Source organism: Polypterus senegalus, chromosome 14 (genome assembly GCF_016835505.1).
Source record: "Polypterus senegalus isolate Bchr_013 chromosome 14, ASM1683550v1, whole genome shotgun sequence".
Lineage (NCBI taxonomy): Eukaryota > Metazoa > Chordata > Cladistia > Polypteriformes > Polypteridae > Polypterus > Polypterus senegalus.
This window is the reverse complement of record NC_053167.1, coordinates 126,606,259-126,633,436: the sequence shown is the minus strand read 5'-3', so window position 1 is coordinate 126,633,436 and position 27,178 is coordinate 126,606,259. Positions and strand designations below refer to the sequence as shown.

Below are 27,178 nucleotides of genomic sequence, written 5' to 3'. Positions count from 1 at the left end.
ATGCCGTGAACAAATAACTCAGTCGAGGGTTGGCATAACGCGTCGTATACAAAGCGGAATTACCAGCAGTCAGGCAGCCAGCAAGTCTAAATACGCTCAACTATCAAGACGTCTTGCTGCAATTCTTAAGGACTTAAGGACTATCTGCGTGCCGTGCTGATGGCATGCCGCATCTCATAATATTGACTTCTAAAATAAACATTATTATATATGCTTTAAACTAGTAATTCATATTTAATGAAACTTTCACGATTTTGTGGGCACGATTTTGACGCCACGTTTTAATCGGCGCTATTTCGTCGGCGCTCATATGTCTATCGCGCAAATGTCGGGTCACAATCTTTAATGTATGCTAGGCTACCTAGTAGGATAGTAACAGATCACGGAAACCTGATCTTAGTCTGTGTGATTGAATGCAGACCTTTTAAAATCCATCACCCACTGGTACAGTGGAACCTTGGGTCACAAACGTCTCTGAACACGTACAAATCGGGTTACGACCAAAAAGTTGGCCAAACTTTTGCATCTGTTCACGACCACACACTCAGGTGACGAACAAGCCAGTTTCCCTTCCGGTTTGTACGCGCCGATGATTTCCGCACGTGTTCAGTCTCTCCCTGTGCATTCGCTGTGCAGTGAGTGAGCGAGAGCACGAGAAGGCAGTTAAAGAATGCACCGGGCTTGTTTTTAAAGAGATGCTTTACAAGAGATACAAGAGTATTGTTTTAATCTCGTTGTACTTAATGAAGACTTTTTTCTATTGGATTTTAACCTCCACTTCACTTCTGTTTTTATGGGATCATTTATTTATTGAAGGATTCTGAAAGCACTGCACTTTAAGTTGGACTTTGTTTTTGATTGTTGTTTTGTTGCACCATCTGATTGCTCCATTGTAGTGCCTCACTGTCATGCTCATCGGTAACATTACCGACGGTGACGGGTTTAAGGGCTCCCAGAAGTGAGATGGGAGCATGCAGCGAACCTGCATCGTCACAGACTTTACCTCAAAACTGTAATTTCCTCTCCAGCCAGTTCCTCCTCACTTCCTTCATGCCAGAACTCGACTCATGCAAGGTTAGTTTTTGTATAAATTATGGATTTTTCAAATGTTCATTTTTTTCCCTGTGCTTAAAACTCATTAAAAAAAAGTGTTTACATCGAGCGGTTCGTAGCGCTGTAGCGTGAACTCTTGTAGTGTTAGTTTTCTCTGTTCATGGTTTTCTCAGTGTTATTCAATGTTTTTACATTTAGTTTACTATTACGTTGTGCGTTCTATGGTGTAATTAACTATTTTTGTGCTTAAAAATCTTAAAAAAAATATAATTACATACAGCTCAAACGGTCTGGAATGGATTAATTGTATTTACATACAGTCCTATGGGGGAAATTACTTCAGGTCCCGACCAAATCGGGTTGCGACCAGAGTTTTGGAATGAATTATGGTCGTGACCCGCGGTCCCACTGTATTTCACAGTCTGATCCCATCTGTTCATTGTGATTTATGGAACGTATTGCAGATCTAAACATTAGGTTCTTTCTGAAACCTTCACTTGGATGGTTCTTTTAGAAATCAAAAACGGTTCCACTGTGGTGTCACTCTGAAGTCATATAGTTGAAAGTAAGTTTAATTCACAATAGCGCCTTTGAAGCGCTGAAAAGCACTTCCAGTAGATGACAAGTGTTACAGCTTGTTTAACTGTTCAAAACAGTACATTTCTGTTAAAATCCTCCAAATAAATAGATAGATAAATATATATATATATATATGCCCACACAATATGGTCTGAACACACACCAGAATAACTAAAAAGGAAGAAAATTTAAAAAGAAAGAAAGCTTTTGACATGGCAGTCCCAGTCCCAGTGAGGCGCTATACAGGTGTATTACTGTTGGTATAAAGGACCATTATAGCATTTCTTGACCCACTTTTGCTGAATTATTCATTGTCTGAATGTCCTCAGTGTTGGTGTGTCAGAGAGGGGGTGTGTGGCATTGTTCATAATGGCTCTAGGTTTGTTTTCATTCATTCTCGTTCTCTAGGACCTCCAGGGGGTCCAGAGTGTGTCTCATAACTGAGCCTGCCCTTTTAATTAGCTTGTTAATTTGGTGGGCCTCTCTTAAAGTGATGTCACCAGCCCAGAACACCGCACAGCACTGGCCATCACAGAGTTGTAGAAGATGTGAAGGATGTCACTTCCCACATTAACGGAACGCCATCTCCTAAGGGAGCAGAGCCAGAGCTGCTTTTTCTTCACATGTGATACAAGTGATTAGACAGTAGCATGGATAGTTATAGCATAAACTTTTTCCTTTTGTTCTGCATGAAAACACAAGATGACATTTTTTTTCTTGGCCATCACTACAAACTACACGCAGTAAGTAACATATAAATAAAACATCTCTTTCGGGTGGAGTATCTGCCATGATGTCAAGGAAAAGAAGAAGATTTCTGTATGCTCTTGTGATGTTGGGTGAGCAAAAAGTTTGAAAAAAATGATCATAAATCAGCTTCCACAACCATAGAATTCAGAAAAAAGACACATTTGCTAACAAGTCTTTAACTTTCTTTCTGACTGTACAAAGGTCCACCTTGGAAAGCAATGCAACAAAAGGGACAGTTCTGTATCCAAAATGTCATACCTTACTCAATTATAGGAGTGTCACATTCATCAAATTTGTTTATGTGAAGTTAGATCATCCTAACACAACGGTGTATTGTGAAAATGTGTGCACCATTTTTGAGTATGAAAAGGTGTTCATTTTGAGTAAGGTTAACAAAAGACAGTTGAACATTTACAACGGTCCCCAAGTCAGATTATGCTTCTGTTTAAAAGAAAATATTCTGATGGATTCGTTTCAGCATCAGTTAATTGTATTGATAGATAGATGAACATGAAAGGCACTATGTATTTGATAGATAGTGTAGAGAACCAGCCCGGACTCCAACACAGGCAGACACTGGCAGTTCCAAACTACACCCGGTTTATTTACAAAATTGTCCCACACACAACACAGTGCCCCCTGCACCAAACACCTTTCTAAAGTCCGGGCCTCTCTCCCAAGCTTTGTCTTCTTCCTCCCGACTCTGGCTATTGACTGGAGGAAGGAGGCCTCTTTTATATCCACCTGGATGTGCTCCAGTTGCGCTCTGACGATCTTCCTGCGGCACTTCCTGGTGTCCCTGGTATTCCTTACGGCAGCACTTCCAGGCGCCCCCTTGTGGTGGCCACAGGCCCCAATAGGGTTGAGCTTCCATGCTCGGTTCCAGTGGCCCCCATATAGAGCAGGGTGGCTGCCCTCTCATGGCCCAGGGAGAGGGTATAATCCCTCTCCCGATCCTTCAAGGTGTCCCAGCTGGGCATAAGCCCCCAGCCAACCGCCACAATAGATACAAATGGAAGGCACTATATAATAGATAGATATGAAAAGCACTACCTACAAATTTGGTTTATAGGCAGACATGAGAGGTACAATTTAAGAGATAGTGAGATAGACGGCCGGGGGACCGTGCCCTACCGGGAGGCCTGGAGAAGCTGGGGACCGGGAGAGGGGCAATCCCTCAAATACCCCAGGACACGAGAGGGAAGCCCCCCTGGGTTGCAACAGGGCCACGGGCTCAGAGCTTAGAAGCTCAACCCTGCTGGGGCCCATGACCACCGACAGGGGGCACCTGGACAGCTCCGGAGTCTTGGCCTACTGCACTTCCGCCACATCCGGGTGCAGTAATAACAGAGGCCGCCTCACTCCATTCAAAGAACCAGAGTCGGGAGGCAGAGGATGGAGCTTGCGAGTGGAGGAGTGAAGGCCGCAGTAAAAAGAAAGGAAGGACTGAGCATTGTGAGTTTGAGCATTGTGCGGTGCTGTAAAACAAAGAAGAAAATAAATGTGTGTGTGTTTTGAACTTCTGGCTGTCTCAGTGTCTGTCTGTGTCCAGGCTTCTTTCACAATAGATATGAAGGCCACCATATGATAGATAGATCAAAATGGAAGGCACTATATAACAGATAGATAGATAGATATGAAGGGCAATATATGATAGATAGATAGAAAGAAATGGAAGGTACTATATAATAGATAGACAGACATAAAGAAAGAAATGGAAGGCACTATATAATAGGTAGATTTGACTTTTTTTCCTCAGGGGAAACAAATAATTAGATAGATAAATATATATATATATATATGCCCACACAATATGGTCTGAACACACACCAGAATAACTAAAATGGAAGAAAATTTAAAAAGAAAGAAAGCTTTTGACATGGCAGTCCCAGTCTCAGTGAGGCGCTATACAGGTGTGTTACTGTTGGTATAAAGGACCATTATAGCATTTCTTGACCCACTTTTGCTGAATTATTCATTGTCTGAATGTCCTCAGTGTTGGTGTGTCAGAGAGGGGGTGTGTGGCGTTGTTCATAATGGCTCTAGGTTTGTTTTCATTCATTCTCGTTCTCTAGGACCTCCAGGGGGTCCAGAGTGTGTCTCATAACTGAGCCTGCCCTTTTAATTAGCTTGTTAATTTGGTGGGCCTCTCTTAAAGTGATGTCACCAGCCCAGAACACCGCACGGCACTGGCCATCACAGAGTTGTAGAAGATGTGAAGGATGTCACTTCCCACATTAACGGAACGCCATCTCCTAAGGGAGCAGAGCCAGAGCTGCTTTTTCTTCAGTAGTTCCTCTGTGTCATAAAACCAGTCCAACCTGTCATTAATGAGGATCCCAAAGCACTTGTAGGAGTGGACCACCTGTATATGTGACATCTAAGAGATTTGTTTCAATATAACCAGAAGAAAGGGCTCTGTAATACCAGCAAACAAGATCCTTATAACTTAAATGAACCTAATTGCGCTTTTCCACTGCATAGTACGGCACGACACGGTTCAGTTCAGCTCACTTTTGGGGGGTTTTCCACTGGGAACAGTACCTGGTCCTTTTTTTAGTATCACCTCAGCCGAGGTTCCAAGCGCGCCGAACCGTTACCAAAACGTGACGTGTAAACTCTGCTGGTGACTGATTGGCCAGAGAAAATCGTCATTACTGCGTCACTGAACTTGCGACACGAGGCACAACAGACCCGCTAGATTTTTAGCACAGCCTGTCACCAAAAATGGCTGTTTCGTGGTCTATTGAGGAAGTACAGACGTTCCTCTCGTTGGTAGCCGAGGAGCGGATCCAGCGAGAGCTGGATGGGGCGACGCGGAATGAAAAAGTTTTTCAGGAGGTCGCTAAGCTCTTGGGCGCACATGGCTACCATTGGACTTACAAACAGGGTAGGGACAAGTTAAAAAAAATGAAGAGCGAGCAGTAGAGGCGCAAGTATAACGAAACGTGAATAATCCCGCCCACTCTAAAGCGGTACTAAACTGCAGTCGAAACGCAAACCGAGCCGAACTGAGCCGAACCAAGGTGAGCTGTACTGAACCGTGCTGTGCCGTACTATGCAGTGGAAAAGCGCCATAAATGAGATCTATACAGTAAACATCCCAATGAGTTCTTTTAGTTCACCATTCAAGAACTGAGCTTGCACTCAATCAGTCCAGTATTCATTCACTTAATTATAATGATTTTATCAATCAAATAATTCACTGATCATCCACTACATTGATTTTTAATTCCTGGAGCAGATATGTCTTCTAGTGCAGTTTATACTTTTTACATAAGATATTAAAAACGTTGTTAAAAAATAAACTGAAAGTTCAAACAGCAGCCCACTTGTAGAACTCGGGGCCATTGTGGGGTTCCTGTGTGTCTTTTTTATTTGTTAGTTCTGAGCTCTGGAATGATATCCACTATAAAAGGCGCTATTTAAATTGAATAGACGTGTATGAGACGTATCGTCCTTTTTCAGAAGTGCAATGGTGCAGACAGTTGCTGCTACCTGGTGCCACATTGTAATCCCCTTCAGGTCATCTGTGTTAAGTGACAAATGCTCATTAAAGTTTAAAGTGGTTACCTGCCAGGAGTGATCAAGTTTAGCTTCTCCCTTAATGATAAACTGTGTGCAGTCCAAGATACTGCTGAGGCAGCAGTACCCACATAACAGTAAAAGAAGACGGACCACAGAAGGAGAAAATAGGCCATTTCAACAGCAGTGTGATCAATAAAACTGCAGGCGTGTAACCTGATATGAGACCATGCAACAACAGGATACATCCAAGGAGCTTTAAAGGTTACTGCGTGCATGAAAAGGATGAAAGCAGAAAGGACAGAGCTGATGGGGAGCAGAAAGGCCTGAAACATGAGCTCAGCCCACCGTCAGGGCTTCCACAGAGTAAAATCCTGTCCTGCTCAGCCGCAGGGCTTGACATTGACTCCCTCAGTGGCGGGAGGCCTGGTATTCCAGTGGGATTTCACCTCAGTGACCAGGACCCAAGCAGAATGGCTCAGCTAGGCCACATGTCATCAGAGACCCCCTGGAGGAGATTCTTAGTTGAGGCTCACTGGCTCAACGGCTGTCCAGAGGAATGGAAAGAGCCGTGTCCATCGGCATTGCCAGCGAGGTCTTTGGGTGTAGATGCCGCTTCTGAAGATAAGACCAGGGTCCCCGTGGAAGATAAAGTTTTACTTCGGGAAGGTGAGAATATAATCTAGGTGGAAATCTGGCATTTGTGTGTACTGTGCAAAGAGTTACTCATTTTATGACGTGTGTTCACTGCAAAAAAATATTTTCAAGTTGAAACTGACAGCAATGCTCTAAACCCAATATTTTAACAACATTATGAGATCCATCTGACACAACACAAACTTTAAAATTGCCAGCAAAATATTCTATAAAACATGAGGGAGATAGTATTTAATAAACTCATGTTGCATATTTTTAAAATGTCACTGCACTACACTGGGGGAATTCTTAAGGACTGGAAATTAGCAAATATTATTTAGTTATATAAAAAGGGTGACCAGGCCGATCCAAGTATCTATAGGCCAGTAAGCTTAATGTGCACGACAGAAAAATTATTGGGAGGAATTATCCGAGAAAACATGGCAGGTACAGGGGCTTTAGGGAACAGTCAACATGAGTTCAGACGAGGGAGGTCGTGTTTCACTAATATGCTGGAATTCTGTGAGGAAGCAACAAAAGGGTACAACCAGAGTGGAGCATATGATATTATTTATCTTGACTTTCAGAAAACATTTGATAAGGTGCCACATGAGAGGGTGGGCCTCAAACTGAAAGAAGTGGGAGTTCAGGGTGTTACGTGTAGGTGGGTGTGCAGAATTGGCTCAGACACAGGAAGCAGAGGGTGATGTTAACAGTGGTGTCCAGCAGGGGTCAGTGCTGAGGCCGCTTCTGTTTTTAATATTTACAAATGATTTGAATAGGAATGTAAGTAACAACTGCGGTGGGCTGGCGCCCTGCCCGGGGTTTGTTTCCTGCCTTGTGCCCCGTGTTGGCTGGGATTGGCTCCAGCAGACCCCCGTGACCCTGTAGTTAGGATATAGCGGGTTGGATAATGGATGGATGGATATAAGTAACAAGCTGGTTTAGTTTGCCGATGATACCAAGTTAGGTGGATTGACCAATAATCTTGAATCTGTTAAATCATTACAGAAGGACTTAGACAGCAGATAAGCTTAGGCAGAGTTTTGGGTAATTTACGGAAGTAAATGTGAAGAATTCCACATAGGAAGTAAAAATGTTACATATAAATACATAATGGGAGGTCAGAAAATTGAAAGTACATCTTATGAAAAGGAACTGGGAGTCATAGGCGACTGGTCACTATCAACTTCCAGATAGTGTTCAGAAGCCATTAAGAAGGCTGACAGAACGTCAGGTTATATAGCGCATTGATGTGTGGTTTACAAGTCCAAGGAAGTTCTGTTCAACCTTGATAACACACTAGTGAGGCCTCATCTGGAGTCCTGTGTGCAGTTTGGGTCTCCAGGCTACAAAAAGGACATAACCGCACTAGAGAAGGTCCAGAGAAGAGCGACTAGGCTGGGATGAATAATGATGAAAAATTAAAAGAGCTGAGCCTTTATGGCTTAAGCAAAGCAGAGACATGATTGAAGTGTTTAAAATCATGAAGGGAATTAGTGCAGTGGATTGAGACGGTGACTTTAAAATGAGTTTATCAAGAACACAGGGACACATCTGGTAACTTGTTAAGGGTGAATTTAGCACAAACATTAGGAAGTTTTTCTTCTATCACAGACACTTGGAATAAGTGACCAAGTAGTATGGCGGACAGGAGGACTTAGGGGACCTTTAAAACTTGACTTGATGTTATTTTGGAAGAATTAAACAGATAGAACTGGTGAGCTTTGTTGCTCTGAATGGCCTGTTCTCATCAAAATATTTTCTAATGTTCTAATAGAAAACAATCCATCCATTCTGTAAGTCCACTCCAAGCAGTAGGAATAAACAGCAAGTCAGCAAACCAGATTATCATTTACGAGGGACGTTCAAAACATTTCCGCTCTTTAATATTTTCGTTGGAAATGGTGAAGGCGGGTGGAGTAGTAATTGAGCATTAAAAAGTTGGAACAATTTGGGAAAATTGCATCGCAAAGGAGGTGACTATGTAGAAAAGTGATGTCATTTGTTTTTGAAATTATAAATAAATAGAGTTACACTTTGAACATCCCTTGTATTAAGATCTGTTAATGAATTTTAAGGCATCTCCAGTTGCATTTTGGGTGATTTTGAAATGAATTATAGATATCCAGTAATATGTCAATTTCAAGATAGGTTACATACATTTCCAGATCTCTTACATGCATTTCAAGATATCTTAGAATGACAACCCAGTCATTCTAAGATATCTGACAAGCGTTTTAAGATATCTCATTGTATTTCAAGATTTATTTGAAGCAAGAGTCCTTGCATTTTGAGAGATTATAATAAAAACAATAATAATTCTTTACATTTATATAGCACTTTTTTCACTACTCAAAGCGCTTTTCATAGTGAGTGAGGAGCCACTTCAACCACCATTAATGATATTTTCCACCTGAATGCTGTGACGGCGGCCACCCATGAGGTGGTGAAGTGATGAGAGAGCCAATTAGAGACATAAGATGATTAGAGGGCCAGAATGACCCAGCTCTTTACCAAGGATGCCCAGGGATCTTTTATGACCACAGAGAGTCAGGACCTCAGATTTACATCTTGTTTGAAGAACAGATCTCAGATACACTTCCAGATACCTTTATAATAGCATAGTAAAGTGTTTTAAGATACCTATTTTTGAATTTAAGACTCATCGAAATGGCTTTCTGTAAAATCCTATATATTTAGTAGGACCGCCTATTCTTTCAGGGTATCATGAAATGCATGTGAGACACATGAAATGGTCTAGCAATCATATCAAAATACCTTTCAACATATCTGAGTATCATTTTGGCATATCAAAATACAATTGAAATATTCAGATATTGGCGGCACGGTGGCGTAGTGGGTAGCGCTACTTACTGCCTTGCAGTTAGGAGACATGGGTTCGCTTCCTGGGTCCTCCCTGCGTGGAGTTTGCATGTTTTCCCTGTGTCGCGTGGGTTTCCTCCGGGTGCTCCAGTTTCCTCTCACAGTCCAAAGACATGCGGGTTTGGTGCATTGCCGTTCCTAAATTGTCCCTAGTGTGTGCTTGGTGTGTGTGTGTGTGTGCGCCCTGCCCAGGGTTTGTTTCCTGCCTTGCGCCCTGTGTTGGCTGGGATTGGCTCCAGCAGACCCCTGTAGTTAGGATATAGCAGGTTGAATAATACACTGCTCACAAAAATTAAAGGAACACTTTTTTTATTGGGCCTGGCATGAAATCAATTAAACCTGTCTGATAATTTTCTGGTTGGTAAAGCAGCTGAGGTCATTGTTAAGCACTTTCAGCTTTATTGATGTTCATGGACTTAACGACAGGTGCACTAAAGTGGCAACAATTAGAAAACCCTCAAAACAGGACTGGTTTTACATGTGGAGGTCATTTCAAGTTTCTCCCTCTTGATCTTTTTTGGCTGGTTTTCCACTCGTGCTAGTTTTGGCTTGAGTAATTATCTCTACTGGCAGTATGAGGCGATTCCTTAACCCTACAGAAGTTGCACAGGTTGTCCAACTTCTCCAGGATGGCACATCCACACGTGCTGCAGCAAGAAGGTTTAATGTGTCTCCCAGCACAATCTCCAGAACATGGAGGAGATTTCAGGAGACTGGCTGTTATTCTCGGAGAGCTGGACAGGGCCGTAGAAGGTCCTCAACCCATCAGCAGGACCGATACCTGCTCCTTTGTGCAAGGCGGAACAGGCTGAGCACTGCTCGTGCCCTACAGAATGACCTCCAGAGGGCCACTGGTGTGAATGTCTCTACCCAAACAATCAGGAACAGACTTCATGAAGATGGCCTGAGGGCCCGACGTCCTGTAGTGGGCCCTGTGCTCACTGCCCAGCACCGTGGAGCTCGACTGGCATTTGCTCAAGAACACCAGAATTGGCAAGTCCGCCACTGGCCCTGTACTTTTACAGACGAGAGCAGGTTCACCCTGAGCAGCTGTGATAGACGTGAAAGAGTCTGGAGAAGACAAGGAGAACGATATGCTGCCTGCAACGCGTTCAACATGACAGGTTTGGTGGTGGGTCAGTGATGGTCTGGGGAGGCATATCCATGGAGGGACGCACAGACATCTACTGCGTAGGAAATGGTGCTCTGACTGCCATAAGGTATCGAGATGAAATCCTTGAACCCATTGTCAGACCCTACGCTGGTGCAGTAGGTCCTGGTTTCCTCCTAATGCACGACAATGCCCGGCCTCATGTGGCAAGAGTATGCAGGCAGTACCTGGAGGATGAAGGAATTGAAACAATTGAATGGCCTTCACGATCCCCTGACTTAAACCCAATAGAACATCTGTGGGACATTATGTTTCGGTCCATTAGGCGCCGCCAGGTTGCTCCTCAGACTGTACAACAGCTCAGGGATGCCCTCATACAGATCTGGGAGGAAATGCCACAAGACACCATCCGTCGTCTCATTAGGAGCATGCCCGACGTTGTCAAGCATGCATACAAGCTCATGGGGGCCACACAAGATACTGAAAAGCATTTTGAGTAGCAGAAATTAAGTTTTTGAAAAAATGGACTAGCCTGCCACATCTTCATTTCACTCTGATTTTAGGGTGTCTACACAATTGAGCCCTCTGTAGGCAGAAAACTTTTATTTCCATTAAAAGACTTGGCATCCTTTTGTTCCTAAGACATTGCCCTGTCGTTATTTGTATAGATATCCAACTTCATATTGAGATCTGATGTATCTAATGTGTTTCTTTAAAGTGTTCCTTTAATTTTTGTGAGCAGTGTAGATGGATGGATGGATATTCAGATGTCTCCAAATAACGTTCTGTCCATTTTAAGATAGGCGTCTTACTAAAAATATAATTTTTACAGAAAGATATTTGCATAAGGCAACACGGTGGTGCAGTAGTAGTGCTGTTGCCTGGCAGTAAGGAAAACAGGCTTGGCACCCCATGTCCTCGCTATGTGGAGTTTGTATATCGTCCTCATGTCTGCATGGATTTCCTCCCACTCTCCAAAGACATGCAGGTTAGGTGAATTGGTGACGCTAAATTGGGTCTTGTGTGTGTTTGCAGCATGATGGACGGGCACCCTGTCCATGGTTTGCTCCTGCCTTGCACCCTATGCATGCTGGGATAGGCTCCAGCCCCCACATGACTCTGGTCTGGAGTAACTGGGCTAGAAAATGACATAACTTATTGTGTAAATATTGATCTACTACTGCGGGCCTCACTTGTACATTCGTGTTAAGTGACAATAAAAGCAACTTGACTTGACATGGATTATGTGACACAAGTAATGGCAAAAATGTTTGCTGCTGTCCAATACTTGATCACCATTAAGTCCCATTCAATCAGTAACTTTGTTATTTCCTTTCTCTACAAAAAGATAAGATTAATTTTTTTGGGCAACTCTACACACTAAATGGAGTAAATAACATAAAAAATGTTATTTTGGGGTGGGGTATTCCTTTAATTCAGTACAATAATTTTCAGCCTTTTATAGTGTGTGCCCTTGCAGATGAAGGGTGTCTTTGATGATCACACAGTCATTAATGAAGAAGAAAACATTCAGCTCTTGGCAGGACAGTTTGGCATTTTAACATCATGGGGCCCACACATCCTGCACACGTGTTACACTGCTACAGATTATCTACAAATAGTCAAAGGAAATGTTGGAATACACATGGAGAAGAAATCTGAAAGGGGACAATAACTTAAAAAAAATCTTTTTTGCAGGTTGCCACTCTTGTCAGACCACAAAGGAAAAACAGCAGCTGTCTAAGGTACGTTTTAATTTTATGGGGTCTGTGTCCCCATTTAATAAGTATTGTAGTTTTGATACAGCAGGTTAGAGTGATAAAGATGGAAACGTACTCACAAGTGAGGAGAGTGTGCTGAGCAGATGGAAAGAGTACTTTGAGAGGCTGATGAATGAAGAGAATGAGAGAGAGAAGAGGTTGGATGATGTGGAGACGGTGAATCAGGAAGTGCAACGGATTGGCAAGGAGAAGTAAGAACAGCTATGAAGAGGATGAAGAATGGAAAGGCTGTTGGTTCAGATGACATACCTGTGGAAGGATGGAGGAGTTTAGGAGATATGGCAGTAGAGTTTTTAACCAGATTGTTTAATGGAATCTTGGAAAGTGAGAGTAAGCCTGAGGAGTGGAGAAGAAGTGTACCGGTGCTGATATTTAAGAACAAGGGGGATGTGCAGGACTGCAGTAACTACAGGGGGATAAAATTGATGAGCCGCAGCATGAAGTTATGGGAAAGAGTAGTGGAGGCTCAGTTAAGAAGTGAGGTGATGATTAGTGAGCAGCAGGATGGTTTCATGCCAAGAAAGAGCACCATAGATGCAATGTTTGCTCTGAGGATGTTAATGGAGAAGTTTAGAGAAGGCCAGAAGGAGTTGCATTACGTCTTTGTGCACCTGGAGAAAGAATATGACAGGGTGACAAGAGAGGAGCTGTGGTATTGTATGAGGAAGTCGGGAGTAGCAGAGAAGTACTTAAGAGTAGTACAGGATATGTACGAGGGAAGTGTGACAGTGGTGAGGTCTGCGGTAGGAGTGACAGAGGTGGGATTACATCAGGTATCAGCTCTGAGCCCTTTTTTATTTGCAATGACGATGGACAGGTTGACAGACGAGATTAGACAGGCGTCCTTATGGACTATGATGTTTGCTGATGACATTGTGAAGTGTAGTGATAGTAGGGAGCAGGTTGAGGAGACCCTGGAGAGGTGGAGATATGTTCTAGAGAGGAGAGGAATGAAGGTCAGTAGGACCACCAAGACAGAATACATGTGTGTAAATGAGAGGGAGGTCAGTGGAAGGGTGAAGATGAAGCGAGAAGAGTTGGCAAAGGTTTTCTTTACTTGATTGAGAAGCCTTTATAAGGCAAGGTCATGGGAGGGTAGGTATCCCAGCCGGCGAGCCACAAGAACGGAAGAATAGAGGGAGACATCGTCACAGGGCCATGTGTTAGCTCAATACACAGGAGGGCAGTATCCCTCTGGTGGAGCTGCCATTTGTACACCCACAAAGCAGCATGGGAGGTATAGTCCAGATGGGCAGCCCTGTTGGGGTACTTGGGGAGGACCTCTCCAGCAGTGCCAGTCCAAGTCCATTTGAAGCCCTAGGTGGGGTGGACAGACATTGCCCCTCATTGTTCATAGCGGACAGTCAGTATTATTACACTTCATTGATCTTTGGGGGGGATTAGGAATTTCTGTCTGTTTTCAGAGGAAGCGCAGGAGGACAAACGGCTCCCCTTTATGTACTGTATATACAGCAGACTTTAAGGATCTGTGCCCCTTGGTGTACGAAGCATGCACACTTTAACTTTTATAAATGGCACCCAGTGGGTAACAGTGCCCACTCAATATCATCAGAGTTTGATTACCTTATCTCCCTCAGTGCCCAGAACATGTGCCCCTTTGAGTATATACCACAGACTTTAAGGATCACGTGCCCCTTGGTGTACAAAGCGTGCGCACTTAAACTTTTATAAATGGCTCCCAGTGGGAAACAGTGACCACTCAGTATCATCACACTTCAATAACCTGTACCCCTTGGTGTCTGAAGCATGCGCCCTTTCAGTAGCACAAACGGTGTCCCTTTGTTATATACCATAGACTTTAAGTAGTATATGCCCCTTGATGAATGGAGTGTGTGCACTTTTACTTTCATAAACAAAGCCCACTCAGTATCATTAGAGTTTGATGACTGTTGGTCCCTCTCAGTGTCTGAAGCACACTCCCCTTCAGTAGCAGAAACTGAGCTCCTTTGATATATAACACAGACTTTAAGTAGCACGTGCCCCTTGGTGTACGGCACATGCTTACTTTTACTTGTATAAATGGCTCCCAGTGGGTAACACCACTCACTCAGTGTCATTAGAGTTTGATGACTGTGGGTTCCTCTCAGTCTCTAGAACATGCTCCCCTAGAGTAGCGCAAACGGTACCCCTTTGTGTATACTGTAGTGTTTAAGGAGCAATGGCTCTCAGTGTACGGCGCTGTGCACACTTTTACCTTCATAAACAGAGCCCACTCAGTATCATTAGAGTTTGATGACTGTTGGTCCCTCTCACTTTCTGAGGCATACACCCCTTCAGTGGCACAAGCGGTGCCCCTTTGTGTATATAACACAGATTTTAAGTAGCACGTGCCTCGTGTTGTATGACGCATGCTCACTTTTACTTGTATAAATGGCTCCTAGTGGGTAACAGAGCCCACTCAGTATCATTAGAGTATGAGGACTGTCGGTCCTTCTCAGTGTCTGGAGAACATGACCCTTTAGTAGTACAAACGGTGCCCCTTTGTTATATACCATAGACTTTAAGTAGTATATGCCCCTTGATGTATGGAGTGTGCGCACTTTTACTTTCATAAACAAAGCACACTCAGTATCATTAGAATTTGATGACTGTTGGTCCCGCTCAGTGTCTGAAGCATGCGCCCCTTGAGTAGCACAAACGGTACCCCTTTGTGTATCTACTGCAGAGCTTAAGAAGCACATGCCCATTGATGTACGAAACATGTGCATGTTTACTTTCATAAACAGCACCCAGTGACTAATAGTACCAACTCAGTATTATCAGAGTTCGATGACGGGTGGTCACCCTCAGTGTCCAGAACGTGTACCCCTCTTGGACGCCACTTATGTTAGCTGAAGGAATGACAGGCTCTGCTTTCTAGTTTAAGAAGGTTTTGCCGGACTCAGAAGCGCTGCCTGGGTGTTGCGAAGTACTAGCAAAAATACTCCAGGGTTTGACATAAAAAGAGACGCTCCGACCTCACCCAGGGGACCTGAAGTCAGGAGGAGGTGGGCCAAGCTTGCCTGAGAACAGTAGAGGAGGAGAAAATAAATTATGACGGTGATTGTGAACGTGAACAAGTGCTGCTGTAAATAAAAGGTCTTTTGAAGCCGGGACTGCTGCTTGCCTGATGGTGCCTGAGGTTCGAGACGCTCCCTAGTGGTCACAATACCTACTAATTTATTCACGGACATTTCCTGTTCTGTAAATGAAAAACAAATACTGTACTGCTTAAAATCAGTGCTAAAAATAAAAATATAACCTTTTTTAATATGAATGCGATGTGAAAGATATTTTCATTGGTATAATGTAAATTTGTGCTTTTGTAAAACACTTTTCAAATCAGGTTTGTCACCAAGTCACTTTGACAGGTTTGAGACATTTGCTATAATGAGATTAATATTTATATCAGAATATGGAGGAGACATCAGCTTTAAAATACTTAAACAAACAGAAATGTTTAATTGATAAATGCATTTGAAATTTTAATTGTTTGGCTACTGATGCTTTCCATATCGCCCCTAACCTGCTATATACAGTGTATGTATATGTATATATATATATATATATATATATATATATATATATATATATATATATATATATATATATATATATATATATATATATATATATATATATATAGTGGTGTATGGCCGGTTGTTCATCCCGGGCAATACCCCCAAGCCGCCAGGTGGAGCCCTCCCTGCAGTATGGAGGTTCCCCGAAGACCAGCAGGGCATCATGGACATTGGAGTTTTTATACACAGCCCTGCTGGATACCATGGGGGCCTCAAGGAGATGCTGCAGGGAGGAATGGTGTTTATTTACCCTACGCCCCGGTAGTACGTCCGAGTCACATGGACAAGGGGGTTCAAGGGAGCGTTAGCGCCGCCTATCTGTCACAATATCTAAATATATAATTCACTAAGGCAAGACACCCATGGAAAACACGCTGGAAGGGGTGTGGAGTCACTAGGCCACCGACAAGTAAGACACCTATGGTGCACGCAGGGAGAAGCCATGCCCACCAACTCCAGGACCATTGGATATGACGGCAACTCGCAGAGCCACACCCACCAATTCGGACACGACGACACATAAAGAACGGCGTCATTTATATTCACCTATCGTAGATTCCTCATGTACCTCCGAGCCACCTTGACTGTTCATAGAGGCATGTTTCTCGCAGAGGTGAGTCGCCATATGCAGCGTGTAAAACAGTTTACGAGGGGTATCCCATGGGATCCTTAAAACAATCCTTTACAACTGAGGTTAAAACACAATGAAGTAAGCATTCTTTATAAACCGAGTTTTCAGTTACTACGCACGACCTCGTGCACCATAGCAAACTGTTTTACAAGCTACATACAGCACTTCGCATCTGCGACAAACATGCGTCTTCTTCACTCACGGACAATTATATGTTGCTCTCTCCAGAGATCCATCTTTTCATTCACTTTCTGTTGTATCCTCAAACCCTCCCTTTTTAGACTACTGTGTCTTTCCAGAAGTGTTCAACCATCAATACATAATTATGTGGCGTTTGTTATGCCGCGGATTCACTATTGTGTTGTATTTTGCTCTCCCCAGAGTTCCATCTTTTCATTCACTTACTGTTGTATTCTCACACCAACTCGTTTTAGACAACCGTGTCTTTACATTGACCGTGTCTACCCGGCGTGGGTAAGCCGTTGAACCCCATTCGGGCTGCAAACCGTGGAATTCCCACTAAGTGCGACTCATACGCTCCCACTGGTTGCGTCCCTAGCCTTTGTACACACCCTCCTCCCACCTCGCTACTACCGTGGTCGGGTGTCTTGGTGGATTATATATAGAAAAGCAGCCAAAACCGCACAGAGCAATGAAATGTCTACGTGAGTCACAGGTGCATGTTGACTGTACAAAGACGACAACAACTCAAGTGACGAGTTGAAGGTGAGCACATGAGCGGGCAGTGCATACTGAACGAGAAATCGGCAGACTAGCATGACGGAGGGAGCTGAATGGACGTCCTTCTCCTCTCCTCCTGTTCCACACTCCGCGACTGAGCGGCGTGCACCCTCATCCCTCCGTCTGGCAGGAGAAGGCCCGATGGCGATCCGCCAGTTTTCAGTCACGGATGATTGTGTGTTGGTTCGTTCCGTGCATTGTTACAGTGTTGCTTTTCTTGCTGATTTATTACATTACCGATTTTTCAAATGTTAATTTTCTCGCTGTGCTTAAATATCATTAAAAAACCGGCTTGATTATGAGGCGTATGGTACGCCGTGGGTTGGCTACTATATATATATAAAGTCCTAAGCCTAAAAGTGCAACAATTTTATGTGACATTTTTATGTTCTGTTTTTGTCACACTTTAAATCAGGGTTATTTTAATACCTACATATATAGGGTTTGGTATCATTCTTTTCAGAATTTATCGAACTTTAATGTGATGTTAGATTTTCAGATTCTTATTCCGTTTTTAAATTATAAACTAAAAAATATCAAGAACTCAAGACTGCAAGAGGAGACTTTGTGACAAGAGATCTAACCATGCCAAGACAAAGAGTAGGACAGCTGCTGTACAGGCTTTTAAATCTCGCCAAGCAAGATGCAGATCACGTGGCACGGCAGCAGCTGCAAGCCAGTAGCTGATCGAGCAAAGAGGAGGTTAAAAAAAACAAAACTTTGTTTCCCATTTTATCAAAGATTAAAAGGGGATTTCGGAGGAGCGACTGCGTCTCCTTGGGGTCCGTTCAACCCCCCCTTTTCACAACACGAGCGGCATAGACACAAAGTGGCTGGCGTGTGACACAGGCCTATGGGTTGGCGAGCAGGGGGAGAACCCCCTAGTTTATTTTAGATTATTATTTCTTCAAGGCTACCTTTGTGAAATTAAACTTGTTAAATGAATATTAATAGAATATTTAAAAGTCCAGTAAAAAGCCTTTTGTTAGTTTGTATTTAAAGTGTCTCATGTATATTGGACTTAAAAAGTCTTCAAACCCCTGCACTTTCTGCACACTGTTGTAGATTTAATTTTAATTGCTTTAATTCTCCTTGAGATGTTTCCAGAACTTGAGTGGAGTCTACCTGTGGCAAACTGAATCGATCAGATATCATTTAGGAAGGCACACGTACACCTGTGTATATAAGGTCCCACAGTTCACACAGTGTGTTAGGACAAAAACCAAACCATGAAGTCCAAGGAACATTTTGTAGACCTCTGTGATCAAATTGTGGTGAGGCGCAAATCAGGGCAAGGTTAGGAAACCACTTGTAAAGATTTATTAGAGTGTTCCCAGGAGCTCCAATATTTGTGAAATGGAAGGACTCTTCCTAGAGTTGGCTCCATTCTCTTTGCTTTAATTCTCCTTGAAAGTATCCAGAACCTGAGTGGAGACTACCTGTGTCACACTGAATGGACTGGACATCATTTAGAAAAGCACAAGTCTACCTGTGCGTGCATATCAGGCCCCTGGGTTATTGTAAAAAGCTGGGGTTGACAATCTCAGACCGGGGGACCCCCTGTGGCGGCAGGTTTTTGTTCCAACCGACTTCTGTTTTAAATTGAACTGCTAGCCTAATAAAGTGATCTGTTATTACCCACTTTCTATGTTTTGGAGTCAATGTAAAAATTATGAAACTAAGTTTGGTAGATTTTAATTAAAATGTACTAAGCAGTTATATGGGAAATGTATTTTTTTTTTTTACTTTGTAATAATATTCTCATTCTGATTTTCATTGTTCTTTTCCAGGTTATTTAATCCATTATTTACTAATAAGTGGGTCTGACACTAAAGTAGTTGCAGTCTTTCATCATTCAGTGTTATTTACCCAGGTGTCTGCTCTGCTTCTTTTTAAATGCCATTATCAGAGAACAACAAAAGAAGCAAACTAAATAAAAAAGGTGAAAATACAAAAAAAATTAGATAAGCATTTAAAGATATTGAAAAAATAGAAATACTTCTAAATATTTTATAAATGTAATAATCATATTATTATGCTTTTCTGAATTTAGAATAAGAGAAAGGAAAAAAATAACTGTTAATTAAAGAAAATCAAGTATTATTACTAATAGTGAATCTGGTTGGAACAGAAGCCTGCAGTCACAGAGGGTCTCCAGGATTGAGTTTGAGAACCCCTGGTATAGAGTCCTAGGTGACACAATTTCCCCCCTGTATATTCTTTATTTTAAACTTTACTAAAATGTCATACAAGCCTTCATACATTACACTAGGTTTTATGTCAATGCCCTCAGGCAACAAGCTAGACCAACAAAAATAGAGTTACATTTTAATTATCTATTATAGATAATATGCCCAAATTGTAAGCAAAATAAAATAAGTGTAACAAAAATGCAATTACAGGCTAAGGCGCAGGGCATCTTGTGTCCATAGATGGCGCTCAGCGTATCTTCAGTATAGCTTGGGCTTTGCTACCCCATGACCTTTGAATGGAATACTGAAACAGTCTTCATGCCTGTCTCAGTATGGCAGCTGAGATAAGAGTTGTCCTTATCATGAAGAAATAAAGAGAGAGGTGGTCTTCTCATCATGGCAAGATGGTAAAAAAGAGGAAGAAACAGGGAGGAGGCCTTCGTCGGCGTCTGCCAGACCGCTCAGGGTCAGTCGTTCCTCGGATACCAGGAGAGGACACCACCTTGACCATACTCACTCCTCAACACAATCATTGGGTACGAACTGTCCCCTCAAGCACCGATCACTAGCTCTGACACGGGAGCCCTGACCACGCTGACCTCTCTCTCTCTCTCTTTCCCAATGCTGCTCTTGCTCTCTGCCTCTGTTTCTTTCATTTCTTCTTTTCCATCTCTCTCTTCTTCTGTGCCGGCTCGTACTTATACGGCTCCGTGGGCGCAGCATCTCAATCACGCACAGCAGGAAGCTGATGAAGCAACTGAGAAAGATCGCACCATCACGTGCAGGTGCGTTTCACCCCAATTACCTCATCAACTCCCCACAGCTGTGCAAGCCCGCCCACGGAGACTGACACGGCCAATGGATTATTTAAAACTCGGACATTCTGTCAGAACCACGGACCCGCTATACCACAGTTAGATTTCCCTCATTTTATACAGTCCCACAATTCCATCCACATGTGAGGTCAAAAACAAAGCCATTAAGTCCAGAAAACTGTCAGTAGACCTTCTTCTTCTTTCAGTTGCTCCTGTTAGGGGTTGCCACAGCAGATCATCTTCTTCCATATCTTTCTGTGTTCTGTATCTTGTTCTGTCACACCCATCATCTGCATGTCTTCTCTCACCACACCCATAAACCTTCTCTTAGGCCTTTCTCTTTTCCTCTTGCATGGCAGCTCTATCCTTAGAACCCTTCTCCCAATATACCCAGCATCTCTCCTCTGCACATGTCCAAACCAACACAATCTCTCATCTCTGACTTTGTCTCCCAACCGTCCATCCTGAGATGACCCTCAATGTCCTCATTTCTAATCCTGTCCATCCTTGTCACACCCAATGCAAATCTCAACATCTTTAACTCTGTCACCTCCAGCTCTGTCTCCTGCTTTCTGGTCAGTGCCACCGTCTCCAACCCATAAAACAAAGCTGATCTCACTACCACCGTCCTGTAGACCTTCCCTTTCACTCTTGCTGATACCCATCTGTCACAAATCACTCCCGACACTCTTCTCCACCCATTCCGACCTGCCTGCACTCTCTTTTTCACTTCTCTTCCACAATCCCCATTACTCTGTACTGTTGATACCAAGTTTTTAAACTCATTCACCTTCGCCAACTCTACTCCCTGCATCCTCACCAATCCACTGACCTTCCTCTCATTTACACACATGTATTCTGTCTTGTTCCTACTAACCTTGATTCCTCTCCTCTCTAGAGCATATCTCCACCTCTCCATGGCCTCCTCAACCTGCTCCCTACTCTCGCTACAGATCACAATGTCATCAGTAAACATCACAGTCCACGGGAACTCCTGTCTAATCTCGTCTGTCCACCTGTCCATCACCATTGCAAATAAGAAAGGGCTCAGAGCCGATCCCTGATGCAATCCCACCTCCACATTGAATGCTTCCGTCACTCCTACCGCCAACCTCACCACTGTCACACTTCCCTCATACATATTCTATACAACTCTTACATACTTCTCTACCACTCCCGACTTCCTCATACAATACCACAGCTCCTCTCGAGGCACCCTGTCATATGCTTTCTCCAGGTCCACAAAGACGCAATGCAGCTCCTTCTGGCCTTCTCTATACTTCAACAACACCCTCAGAGCAAACATTGCATCTGTGGTGCTCTTTCATGGTATGAAACCATACTGCTGTTCACTAATCATCACCTCACTTCTTAACCTAGTTTCCACTAGTCTCTCCCATAACGTCATGCTGTGGCTAATCAATTTTATCCCCCTGTAGTTAATACACAAATACATTGTGCTTAGGCCTAGACCAGGGCAAGGGCATAACAGCATTTGTAAAACTTTTGAGTGTTCCCAGGAGCACAACGGCTTTGTGAAATGGAAGAGTTTGGAACCACCAAGACAGTCTGGCCAAGGTGAGTAAGCAGGAAAGAGGGCCTTTGTCAGGGAGGTAAGAACCCAATGATCACTCTGATAGAGCTTCAGAAGTCCACTGCTGAGATAGGAGAACCTGTCAGAAGGATGCCCATCTCAGCAACACTCCATCAATTAGGTGCTTATGGTGGAGTAACTAAATGATAGCCACTCCTCATTAAATGGCATTTGACAACTTAAAGGAATCTGAAAGCTTGAGGTAAAAGATTCTCTGGTCTGATGAGACAAAAACAGAAGTCTTTGGACAGAACTGTAAGCATTATTCTTGGTGAAGACCAGGCCCTGTTCATCACCTACCTAATATTACCTCCATGGTGAAACATGGTGGTGGCAGCATCACGCTATGGGATGTTTCTCAGTGGCAGGGATGGGACAAAATTAAAGGAGCCAAATACAGAGAGTTCTTTGAAGAAAACTTGCTCCAAAGTACACGCCACCTCAGACTGGGGTGACAGATCATCTTTTATTGTGATAATGTCCTTAAGCATATAGCAAAGACAATACTGGAGCCACTTTTGGCCAAGTCTTTAACCATCACTGAATGGCCGCCAAAGCCCAGACTTGAACCCCTTAGAACAATCATGGAGAGACCTGAAGTAGGCAGTTTACACATGCTAACCATCCAATCTAACCGAGTTTTAGATCGGCTAGGAAGAATGAGATACACTGTCCAAATCCCAGGTGTGCAAAGCTTGTTGAAACTTACCCAAGAAGACTCAAAGCTAAAATTGCTGCCAAAGGGGCTATAAAGTATTGAATTACAGATCCAAATACCTTTCTGAAAATGTGTTTTCACTTTGTCATTATAAGTTATTCAGTGTAGACAGATGAGCAACAATGGCAAATGTAACCATTTAAAATGTAACCTATGCAAACCTATTTTTAACTGAATTGGAGGAAGATTTTATGTCAACGTGCATCTTAAAAAAAATGTTTCTCCGTTACATAGATGATGTCTTCATAATCTGGACTGCCAGTGAGAAGAACCTCCTCCATTTTCATAATTAATTAAATTTTTACCACCCCAACATAAAGCTGAAACTGAATTACTGAATAACAGCTTCCTTGATACTTCAGTTCAACTGAAAGATAACTCCCTTGTAAGCTCTGTCTTTCACAAAGTGACAGACGGACCTACCTCAGAAGTGATAGCTTCCACCCCAAGTATATAAGGCGCCAAGCAACCATATTTGCTCAGACCCAACAGACCAGGATAAACAACAGCAGGAGCTTAGACAAGATTTCATCAGACAAGGTTATACCCCCAAAACAACAGACACTCAAATAAAAAGAGCTACTGCCATTCCCAGAGACAACCTTCTGGAATATAAAAACAAAGACAACAAGAACCGCATTCCTCTTGTTGTTACCTATAACCCACATCTTGAAGCACTTCGAAAAATGATAAAAGAACTTCAGCCAATGCTAAACAACAAGTGAACCAACATAAAATGGCACATCTCCCTGCCTATAGAAAAGATGTAAAATGTGTGCTCACATTTATAATACAGACCATGGAGTTACACCACACTGCCGACTAGAACATCGCGTAAAGGGATCATTCTTCTACAGATCATCTAATGTGGTCTACCTCATTTTCTGTATGAAATGTCCTGACATGCACTCTATGTGGGAGAAACTGGGCAAACACTCTGCCAGACAATGAATTACCACATCAAGCGTAGCAACACAGATGTTCCTGTAGCAGCCCACTTCAACAGCCATGGACACTGTGACAGGGGCTTTAAAGTCACAGTGCTTATGGGCAACTTCAGAGCACAGCAAGAGAGAAAAGAATGGGAAGTCAAACTCATGCTAAAATTGAACACTAATCAAATCATGGTTTAAATAGAGACAAGAGTTTTATGGCCAGATATGAGGATTGTTGGCATCTCTCAGCTGACAAAGACAACCTGTCTACAGATCCACATTGTATTGAAAAACTCTTCAGAAACTTCAAAAGACTTTGTTGGACAGTTATCTTATCCACAGATTGTGACTATATACATTATTCTCCTCTCTTGGTAAATGAATCTTACCCTGAAGAGGTCTATTAATTTTTTACATTTAAGACGTCTCACTTAAAGGTTTGCCAATGTTGTATCTGTCCTGATGGTGTCTATATAAACACAGGGAACTCCAGTCTCTGTATTACATCTCGTCTGAAGAAGGGGCCTGAGTTGCCTCCAAAGCTTGCATATTGTAATCTTTTTAGTTAGCCAATAAAAGGGGTCATTTTGCTTCACTTCTAACTACCTACAACACAATAAAGAGTGCAGTAAGTGTAGATCTAAGTCTAAACCTAGGTTTAAAAAAAAGTGCACTAAAATACATTTAATTTAAGTACACTTATTATGTTAAAAGTGTGCTGTTTTCAAACACTTAATTTAGTACCAAGTGTGCTAATGTAATATCATTAGTGTAACTAGACTTGTGAATACACTTATAATATATAGAAAATATATTTATACTTCAATCAAAATGCAAGGATAATACATTGAAAACATATTTGTGATATATTTCAAATGTATTTACAACTCAAATATAGCATACTTTTTGTACAGTATATTATATCCCAGAAGTGCAGTAAAATACACTTAAAATGAACTTATATTTAAAGCATGCATAACACAGTATTAAATAATGTACTAATAACACATTTTTATATATTTAGGGGTAGTACACTTAGTCTGAGTACACTTAATATCAATTTAAGTATTAGTGCAAATTAGCATATTTCGATTACGTACACTGAAGAACTCGATGTATTTGTAATTAGTACATTTCTATTATATTTTCTTTGCACTTATTTTTAGCACACAGAAGCAATAATGTGTTAGAAATGTACTTTCTGATATTAAAGTATATTTTATTTTTACCTGGGAATACTTTCTGAATCCACTGTAACATTCACAACTCTGGGGGGTCAGTCACCTGGGCTGAAGCCTATCCTAGCAGTGTCACGTGCAAAGTATTAACCAAACCTGGATGGGCCGACAGCCCATTGCAGGGTTCACTCTCACACCATTTACATGGGGGCCAGTTTCAGAACTGCATATCTTTTGCATGTGTGAGGAAAACTAGAGAACCTGGAGAAATGCACAAAGGGACACGGAAACAGGGGTGGGATTTGAACGCTGAATGGTGGATCAATAAAGCAGCAGCATTAACTACCACACCAGCCATAAGGAAAAGGGGCTGTAGTACAAAAGGTTTGATAAGCAGTACCACCCCCTGCTGGCAAAATGCTGGACTGTAACTCAGGGCTCTCTGTTTAATCCTCACCTCCGACCAGCCCTCAGGAATTCACTTAACCGGCTGCTGATCCAAGTTCTAGTGTATGGAAACGATTACAGTCTCCATTTCGGTGTAGTAAAATTACTGTCAGCAAAATAATCACTTGGAAATGTGAAGAACCCTCACCTAATGTGATACTAAAACTGATATCTGCTGTTTTGTTTTCTGTTTTACTCTGTACCATTAGGTTTCTGAAGAAACAAACTCACCTTGTCCAAGATGTCCAAAGTGCAATTCGGTCACAGTGAAAATATTCAAGCACCTTGGGGGTACCCTGGAGAACCCAACCGAGTTGAAGACAGTTTTGTCACCTCCTTCATCCAAGCCACCTGCAAGGATCCGATTCCCATCCTTAAAATTCAAAGTGTGCCCTCTGAGCAGAGTCTCAGCTCTTGGCCAAGAATCCATCCAGACCCTACGTTCACTTTGTGCTGCCTGGCAGAATCATGCATGCTGTCACCATTATTACCTCATAGCGGCTATTTGTTGGCTTACCTGCATTGTAATGGTGGTTTTGATTCTTATAACGAGCATAATATTGCGATAAATTGTTAACTTTATTAACATTAAATGTTGCTGGACAATGGTCAGCTGAAGGACAACTCTATTAAAGGGGAACATTAAGACTGATTATTTTTCTTTAAATGACATGAGGGTGGCTACTTTTATAAACTTCCTCAGTGGAATGAGAAAAAAAAATCATGTAAAACGAGAAATAAAGGCAAAGTCTTAAAATATTAAAAGTCTTAAAAAATTAAATCCCTCTATTATAATAAAAAAAATCTTGGGACGAGATGACACTTTTTAGCCTCAGATGAGACGTGACTTTTTCACAGAGATACTTTCACGTCCCGCGAGACAATACTTTGGGCCAAGAGATTTAACCACGCCCGGGGTCAGAAATAAAAGACAAAGAGTAGATGACAAAGTAGAACGTCGTAAAGAATTCAAAAATGTTGGTGTGATACACATTCAGAGCAGGTTAGAGATAATGGAAGTACTAAAATTCAAAAGTCTCAAAAAAATGATAGGAAAGATCACATTAGCGCAAACAAATGGAAATAACGGAAAGAGATCGAATATATTGTTCAGATTTAAATTTTACGTCGGAGACTTGTAGATCGTCTAATTCGTGTTGCCATCAGGCGAAAAAAAAAGTAGTGTTTCTTCCCAGTGAAGAGGCATATCCATGAGAATTAAAAGATTTGTTGTTTGGTGAAAGTGAAATCCCATGACAGAAATCATTTCTCATTTGTGTGAATGCTATTGTCAGACACATTTCTTGTAGAGAGAAAGAAATGATAAGTCACTCACGGGCAGTTATATGTTGCATTGTGTTATGGTGTATAAAATCTGTACATTTTGGTTTCCATTATATTTTGTTCAAGACAAGACAACAGATGAAATTAAATTAAAGCAGGTTTTCTTCCCTTACACCTTACTTTTATAACACTTGTTCATAGCTTCATGCTAATTTGGTTTTATAGCCTGGGAAAGGATGCTGAGCTGATACCTCAGGCTATTGATGGATGGACATCTGGAACAACAATTTGCTTTATAGCCTAGGACAGGAAGAACTACTGATGCCTCCGAGTACATCAAAGGTTTTGTTGTGTGGGAAAACGGACATTGAATTAATTCATCAATCATTTGGACAGCCAGCCAATCAGGTGCATGTGTTTTGAAACCAAGGCTTGACATTTCATAATAAATATGCCTTGGTTTGGAAAGAAGAGGAGAGAAGCAAAGGGAGAAGAGAGAGAAGCAAAAGAAGAAGAAAGAGAAGCAAAGGGAGAAGAAGAGAGAAGAAGAGGAATGGACGAAGACGGCCCTGGTCGTCAGAAAGGCATCATGAACACCGATTGCTAAATCAAACGCCTCCCTGGGACATTCATCCTTGTCATCTGTAACTTTTTCGTAAGCTTTTTCTAAAGACTATATATATTCAGACTTTCCTATCAGTACCTATTTTCTAGTATTCTTTGTTCTTGTGGTATTATTGT

At 42.2% G+C, this 27,178-nt stretch overlaps 1 protein-coding gene across 2 annotated transcripts; it reads left to right on the top strand.

The window, feature by feature from the left end:
* Positions 1-5,434: 5,434 nt before the first annotated feature.
* Positions 5,435-25,931, top strand: LOC120514539. 2 transcript variants are annotated; one of them, XM_039734970.1, is made up of 3 exons: positions 5,443-6,576; positions 12,239-12,285; positions 25,363-25,931. In XM_039734970.1, the coding sequence occupies exons 1-3, from the start codon at positions 6,129-6,131 to the stop codon at positions 25,720-25,722; spliced, it is 855 nt and encodes a 284-aa protein (XP_039590904.1). In that variant the 5' UTR covers positions 5,443-6,128; the 3' UTR covers positions 25,723-25,931. The 2 variants fall into 2 exon arrangements, with proteins under 2 accessions (XP_039590905.1, XP_039590904.1); XM_039734971.1 differs by lacking the exon at positions 12,239-12,285 and having other exon boundaries at positions 5,435-6,576.
* The last annotated feature ends 1,247 nt before the right edge of the window (positions 25,932-27,178 follow it).